General features: G+C 44.7%; 1 protein-coding gene across 2 annotated transcripts in view; it reads right to left on the bottom strand.

The window, feature by feature from the left end:
• Positions 1-1,314: 1,314 nt before the first annotated feature.
• Positions 1,315-7,913, bottom strand: part of VLDLR (very low density lipoprotein receptor) — a 32,587-nt gene continuing 25,988 nt past the window's right edge. The window contains exons 12-19 of one of the 2 annotated variants that reach the window (XM_007464193.1): positions 7,848-7,913; positions 7,097-7,236; positions 6,633-6,774; positions 5,639-5,785; positions 4,342-4,425; positions 3,875-3,955; positions 2,861-3,030; positions 1,315-1,967 (exon numbers count right to left, since the gene is read on the bottom strand). The exon at positions 7,848-7,913 is cut by the window's right edge and continues 68 nt beyond it. In XM_007464193.1, the coding sequence (XP_007464255.1) occupies positions 1,932-1,967; positions 2,861-3,030; positions 3,875-3,955; positions 4,342-4,425; positions 5,639-5,785; positions 6,633-6,774; positions 7,097-7,236; positions 7,848-7,913 (866 nt within the window). In that variant the 3' untranslated portion in view covers positions 1,315-1,931. The remainder of the gene's footprint in view (positions 1,968-2,860; positions 3,031-3,874; positions 3,956-4,341; positions 4,426-5,638; positions 5,786-6,632; positions 6,775-7,096; positions 7,237-7,847) is intronic. The other variant, XM_007464194.1, reaches the window with a different exon arrangement.

Here is a 7,913-nt window from a genome sequence, read left to right as displayed (position 1 = left end):
GTTACGACTACCTGAAGATGAAGCAACAGGTGGCCAGAAGAGTCCTACCTTCACAACTACGTCCTTTTGCTCTCTACATGTTTGACCTCCTCGTCTCCCAGAAAAAAGGTTCACGCCTATTCTTTCTTTCACTTTCATCCATTTGATGAAAATCTCAGGAGGGTATCTATTAAACAAGATGACAGAAGCACTTTCTTCATCCAGGATTATTGATCTCTTTGCCTGAGCCACAAAGCCACATGTCCACTGTCTTATTTATACTCCATATGAAGGTGTACTCTGACTCATCCACCGATCCATTTAGCTACTCAAAACATCTTCTCTTCATCCTTTGGCTACTGCACTGATCATTCAATCCATGAAGACTGCTGCACCTTCTGCAGTGGACTCTCACCTAGAGCATCTTCCCAGGGTTAAAGCGTTGTATCTTCCCTTGCTTGTTGGCTTCCTGTGGCTTTAGAGAAAGAAATGGCCAATCTGATGAAAAATGTATGCAAGCTCTGTGCTACTTTTTCTTCTACCCAAAGTTCTTATCTTCTCTTCGTATTACACGTTTCAAAAATGGTCCACAGAAGGAGTCCATCCTATGCCAGCCAGCCTGACAAATTAGATCATCTTACAGATTCTCCACGAGGTCACTTTAGAACAGTGGTTTTCAAATTTTAGTTCACATGAGACTCACCTGAAGGGCTTCTGAAAACGCGTATCCCCGGACCTTACCCTCAGAGTTTCTGATTCAGCAGGTCTGGGGTGGGGCCTGAGAATGTGCATGTTTGACGAGTTCCCAGGTGATGCAGATGCTAACCTTAAGTCCACTGAGAACCACTGCTTTAGACTGTTCAGGAATGGCATTTCTGCTTGTTACCTCCCTAGCTCTCCTCAGGGTTGACTGTCTAGGCGTGTAAAAGGAGGAAGTCCTTACCCGTGCTTTGCAAGGCACTTGCCCTTGAACAGTATATAATGATAGGACATGTAAAACAGAGACTTAAGTACAGAGAAGCAGAACTGACAGAAACCTTGGCGTATGTTTCTGGATCAGGCGACAAATGAATGAGAATAGGAACTTTCCTCAAAGAAGAATTCCAGGTGCAGGTTAAGCTAGCTTCTTTTACAAAATAAATATATGGGGAGGCAAGTATTAAGTGGTACCTCATCCTTTTAGCACTTGATTGTAAGAGAAACAAGCCAAATTGTAGGCTTCCTTATATAATACAATATCAAGATCTATAGCTCATATATTTAGTTAGAACACCTGATACTCACTCAGCTTGTTTACAGAAGTTCATCCTAGAGGAATAGGCACAAACCATGGTGAAGCTGCTTGGTTTAATTTTTTTTAGCACTTGGAAAAAAAAAAAATGTACAGTAGTTTGAATACTTAGTCTTTGCAAACCTCCACTGAGGTCAAAGATTTCATTCATACGTACAAAATTAGTTTACAAATGTTTTGGCAATTTCATCTTAGTAACCCGTTTTATCCTATTGCCATTGTCCCAACCATTGAAAAGGTTTACAATAATTTACATAGAAATATTTTCAAAGTGCTTAAGAATAGTGATTGTTCTCTGGGATATTTACAGATGGCCTATACAACGTATGTACAGGTGGTATACGCTATAGCACAAGTTTCATTGCTGGAATATGGCTTTCTAGGGAAAGTGCATATTTGGCCAGAGGTGGCAATACTGTCTAGAAATTCAAGGGTTACAGATACTTTTGGTAACCACATCCGAAGCTGAAGTAGAATGTGGACAGGAATATTTACAAAAGTAATATAAAAATGGTTAAGTATACAAGCTTGATCCACGCAAAGATATTTCGATGTTCTTCCAAACTGGAGGAAGAAAGAGGCTTCAGCTGCTGGCTCGGTTACCATTCCGAAGTGGGTTATTACTGGTTTAGACCTCAAAGGTCACAACTTGTCTCAGAAGTCAAGCTAGATCGTCGTCTGTGCTTACAACGGATATCTGTGGAAGAGAAAAAGCATGGAATGTGTCTGGTGATTCCCTCACTGGTGGTAGCAACTTCAGTCTCTAAAATGAACCTTGCTTTCGCGTTGGTCGTTCAGAGACCAAAGGTGCATAGAAGGGAAGCCAGATCCCAAACAGTACTGAGTTGCATCACTAATGCATTTTAACTTGAATTCAACTCTATCTACTTGGTAGAGAGAGAAAACAGTGTGACTAATTCTGCCTGTTCTACTTAATGATTTTAGAACCTGGAGAAAAATGTGAAAAGACACACGTGTGCCGTGAACTGACCACACTCTTGTTTCACCAGAGCTTGAGGGAGTGCTCAGCACTTGTTCTCTTCAGAGTTCTGTAAGTGAAGGCCAAACACTCCACGTGCGTTTCAGCTGAAAAACAAGTGACTGACTCTACTGTTGAAAGGGAAGCTATAGCTCTAGGAGGTGTAATAGGCCACCTTCAAGTATCTGGTCATTTTGGCTAAATGAATCTTCCTCAATACACTGACTGTAAGTCAACCCCCCTACATATGATACGCTAATTTACTTTTAAGTATCCAGCAGGCAACTGATGGAACAGTTCAGAAAGGAGATACTTAGCTCCTAGATACATGCTAATGTTTACATGTAGTTTCTATAACCCAAAATATCTCACGTTGTATAGTGATGTCCTTAATTGACTTGTCATTCTGTTTGGGGCAGATACTTGTCAACTGACTTACTTAAGTTCTAACAGCCTAGACTGTCTAATCTCCAGGTAGTAGGTGAAGTATTCGGTGGCTCCATGATACTAATGGCTCTTTCTAGCCCAGGCAGCCACAGCTTGAGTTGTGGTCTCCTTTCCAAAAAGTCCTACTGCGAGTCATGGTACATAAGGACACAAAGCTGACTTACTGCTGGGTACGTGTGTCCGACAGAAGCACTGTGTCTACCAATGTCTATTGACAGGTCCTCTTCAGTGGTCTTCAAGTACACAGGATTGTCAAAGTTCATGCTTTTCATGTTCTTGTGTTGCCAGTTCCGCCACATCAAGTAGCCACCTACTGCTGCCATTGCTAAGAGCACTGAAAAAAAGTTAGAAGGTGACTAAACAAGGTCTAGTTTCAAAACATACAAAAAAGGTCATGCTAAAGAATCCATGATAATCCGAGCTTTTAATTAATAAGAGCTTCACGTTTTAGGAATCTGGGATGACTAGAAGTTAGAATATAAATGGGCTGGGAGCTTAAAACAAGTTCAGACCAGAGGCTGTGTTATTCTATAGACTCTGGTGCTCAGCTCAGCACATCCATCTGGGCAAATGTGGAGTCCTGGGCCCCTCCCCGGGCTGACTGAATTCGAATTGCGGAAGCTTCTGGAGGGCTCTTCAAGTGGTCCTCCTGGTTTGTTAGCCAAGCTTGGAATCCCATAATTTAGGATAAAGAGGCCATTTGGCATATAGTGCTTTAGAATTCACACGCCCTAGAATAGCTTTAGAGGGTTTGCAAAGTCTTAACTGTTTTTAATTTACCCTCTACAAGTTCTATAACTCCTCAGGAAATCATTTTAGCACTTGTGTAGCTCCTCTGTATGAAGTGTTATACATATTTCGAAGGGGAACAGAACAGCGCTCTTCACTGGAAAGGACTTATTATGAAAGGGGACAAAGCCCAGACGAACAGCTCTGAAGTAGAAAGCGGTAAGCGCCATTCATCACTGCCGGTCGCTGTGCTGAGGATACCACTGTACAGAAGGCTGTGGACTCTGAAATCAGTGTGCCGGGCCAGTGAGGGGAGCAAGGGTAATTCAGTGTCACGAGTGCTATGACAGTACAAGTGGCCATGGGAAGGGCATCTCTAGATGAACTAGAAATACCCATCGGGTATTTAAGAAGTTCCTTGGATCCAGATATGTGGGGAATCTACTTACAGAGGGGAAGGATGGCCCAGGCAGCAGAAGTCCCTTTTGGGGGAACACTGACCTCCGATACTGCTGTGGTCACATTGATCTCTACAGGGGAATAAAAGGAATCAGTTTAGAAGGATCTGAATTCAGACTTAGAAATTCAACCACCTGGTAGAGAGAGCCTCATGCCCTTTTGCATCCGTCACTGACGTTCAATATCTACTACAATCGTGTACCAAGAATAACCGGTCTAGAAGTATTTGTGAGTCTCATGCTCTAATAGCCGTTTCACTAACAGCTGTTTCAGAGAAATCTTAATGAGTCAGGTCAGGCTAAGGGGTGCAGGTTCTAAGTCTTTGGGGTTTAAATATAGGTTACCAATTGGGGCAGAACGAGTAGTTAAAGGCTGCATTAATGATTTAAGGAACAGGCAGGTACAAAGAGTGTGGCTGTTAGCTGAGATGAACAGTTTGCAGAACGGAACCCAATACCTCCAGGAGCTAGTCCACTAGTTGGTGACATTTCTGTTGTGTTGGTATCTTTTGTCTCACTGTAAGTCACAGTAGTTGCAGTACCTGAATTATAAAACCAAGAACCAGGTCAATGCCAAGGTTCCAGAGTGGCTACCGTTTAGCCCAGGCAAGCCATGCGATGGGTTATTTGAACGCTGCGGGAAATTGACAAACCACTGCCAAACCAAATTGCAGGGTGGGTGTGCCATAACCAAGGGAAACAGCAGCAAAACCAGGGAGACACTGGGGTCTTCGGGCAGAATCACAAGCGTCTGGAACTGGACAATTCAAAAGGACCGACGGCCTCACTTAAGGACCCCTCTAAGCAAAGTCCCAGGCTCCTGGAAGCTGCAAGAAATGCTCTCAAAACCAGACCACCAGGCATACCAGTCTTCCTGCCTAATTGTCTGATAACTGTTTTCTTAGTAAACAGAGCTAGTCCCCGTAGGGACTCAGTATCACGCTAATAAAAACCTCACAATATGAGATCCTCGCTCACAACCCGTGGGTTTAATTCGCCAGTTAATCAAAAGCTAAGAACAGGAGACTGAAATGCACGTTTTGTTTAAGTAAGAGTTTAAGATAATGTCACCCACTGGGGCCAGAAGGTTTCCTGTAACCACGGCCTTTTTTTTTTTTGGCTGCAATGGGTCTTCCTGCTCTCTAGTTGCGGTGAGTGGGGGCCGCTCTTCATTGCGGTGTGCGGGCTTCTTACTGCCGTGGCTTCTCTTATTGCGGAGCACGGGCTCTAGGCGCGCAGGCTTCAGTCGTTGCGGCACGTGGGCTCAGTACTTGGGGCTCGTGGGCTCTAGAGCCCAGGCTCAGTAGTTGTGGCGCATGGGCTTAGTTGCTCCGTGGCATGTGGGATCTTCCCGGACCAGGGATCGAACCCATGTCCCCTGCATTGGCAGGCGGATTCTTAACCACTGAGCCACCAGGGAAGTCCCCCAAGGCCTTTTTAAAGCCTAATTTCAGGCCTCTCTCTTCGGAGGAAAATGTTAAGACTTTGTTTAATTACCTGCAAGTTGGCTGGCTCAGTGCTGTAATTGGTATAAATCAGCAGAGTCACCTATAGACTCATCTAATGTTGAAATGAGTGAGTCCTGAAGTAGTGATGTGAGCGCCTGGCAGGCAACAGTAGCAGATGTGTTCTCCAGTCTATTCCAAGAGTGAGTTAAAACAGAATTCTTAAAATCCAGGCTAGTTTTTGTAGCTAGTGTTTTACTCTAACGCCTGTTGTATGTCCTGCTTGTGTTTGAAAAGTAAAAAGCCTTACTTTGGCACTCTCGGCCATTGTCCTCTAGACTGTATCCATTGGGACAGGAACAGGTATATTTTGGAGAGTGGTCATTAATCTTTGGGGCTGGCAGGCAGAGGTATTCACATCCTCCATTCTCCATGTCTTCTTTGCACCAATTTTTACCTGTTCAGAAAGAAAAGTCCTTTAAAATGGGTCTTCCAGTGCCTGCTATACATAAAGCTTGGTTCTAGATGCTGAAGACATGACTCCTTGTCTCCAAGGAGCCTAAACTCGTATACTCTGTCAAACCCTAAAGTTAAACCAATACCAGTGAAGGATAAACGTAAGGGTACAGGCAGCATGCTCTAAGGACAGCAAAGTGCCACAGAAACTTCTTGGAAGTAGGACAAGAGTTATGCCGTAAACAGATGGGTGGTGAGGGAAGAGGTGGGGAAAGGAGATGGGTGACCGGACCTGGCCTCACTGTTGGTCCAAAGCTTACAAACTGGCTAGTCTGAGGCTCAGAGGAAGGAGAGAGGCACGCTCTGTGGCTTTGCCTCGCTCCCACAAAACAGAAGGAACCCAGCTATGGGGAGGTTTAAGGGTTTCATTTGGGTAGAAGCCGTCAAGTATTCTGAGCAGGAGACCATAGTGTTTGAGGAAGCACACAATTCCATATAAGACGTGCCACGGTGGGGAGGGAGGAAAAGGCTGCGGCATAAAAGCTACTTTGGAGGCTAGTGCAACAGTCCTAGCAAGAAGGAATGAATGCCAAGGAGATATGGAAGGGACTGAAATAAAAGACAGAACACTGATGGTTGGGAGGGCAGCTAAGAGATGAAGTTCTCAAGCTCTTTGACTTGGAAGTCAGAATAAAATATACCGAGCACCAGGTTTGAGGGAGGGTCCAGGAGGGGAAAGTTCCATTGTAGAGCAAGCTGAGTTGCTAGGGAGCTACAGATACCCAGGGGCACTGTGTCATGCTGCTACCCTGAAAGTAGCCACGAGGGGCTCTGCTTCCCCACGATACCTGATGGCTGTACAAGTGCATGATAGACGATGATGTCTTGGGCATCGTTAAGGTTGTTAACAAGAGTGGCCAGCTCCGATCCAGTGAATTTATTGGCGCCGTAGACGGCTTCATTTTCCCCATCTATCCAGTAGACACGATCCTAAAACAGAACCCCCATATTAGTATGTACCTGTAGGATTAACACGAGTCGGTCTCTAAGGTCATTATTATTTACTGGCAATTTAATGGACCAAGTTTATTTAAAGCTGGTCTGGGACATCGGACGTAAAACTCTGAGAGAAGCATGAGTTCAGGTTTCTTAAAATGCTATGAGGAATCAGTATGTCATTTGTCCCAGGTTTTAGGTGAAAGCAGTTTCGCAAGTCATGCCCCTCTGTCCTTCCCTCCTTCCCCTGTTCCTTCTCCCCAAGGTGCTACAGTAACTCAGAGGTATACACTTAGATGTGAGATGCACGTCTTACCTCAAATATTGTGAGTGCGAGGGGATGAGCTAGGAATTCCAGAGACTTTAGGACTACCCTGCGATCTTGGCCGTTCAAGTCCACACTGGATAACATGTGCAACTTGGAATCCAGCCAATAGAGGCGGCCCTTTATGAGGTCTGGGTAGGAGAAGAATGGTCACTGTATAAGAAGTCAGTACTGCCCCGCTTCCATTTAAAATAGCTAAGGAATCCAATACGCTACTTTCACGGTTCCTTCTCCAGCAGGGGCTGTTAACAGGGTCCCACCAACCTTGTGAAGCAGCATGCAGAATCTGTACCCACATTCATTTGGGGGGACTCAAGGGGTACCCGAGATTGTCAAAGTAACTGACTTAAGAAGTGTTAGTGACGTTACAGAAGTGTTAAAAGAGGTGAGCATTTTGTTGCTCTCCCCTTAGGAGCCAGAAGAAAACCGTCATGAGCCTGCAATTCAGGAAGTGCTAGGGCACCTAGGCCAGGAGTATGTAGGATGAGAGTTCACAAGGCCCAAGATTCACCTAATTCATGTCACATGTTAGCTCCAAATGGATAGAAAAGCTAGTAATTATGGAGCATGTCATCTGTTAAGTCCACCATTCCACTTGTACTGTTCGGTTCCTCTCATCCTAAGTCCCTGCTAAAAGAAGGCACCATAAGAGTTGTCTGCTGTAGTCCAGAATTAACTATGGAGATGAGTTAAAACTCTGCAGACAGTCGAATCGTGGTCGAGGAAGGAAGAACATACACACCAAGTGTAATTCCGTTAGGCCACTGAATGTCCGCTGTCACCAGCGCCCGTCTGTCAAATCCATTCA

This window comes from Lipotes vexillifer, unplaced genomic scaffold, assembly GCF_000442215.2.
Source record: "Lipotes vexillifer unplaced genomic scaffold, Lipotes_vexillifer_v1.1 scaffold1544, whole genome shotgun sequence".
Classification (NCBI taxonomy): Eukaryota; Metazoa; Chordata; class Mammalia; order Artiodactyla; family Lipotidae; genus Lipotes; species Lipotes vexillifer.
Note: the sequence above shows the minus strand (reverse complement) of the source record. Positions and strands in the feature narration are given on the sequence as shown.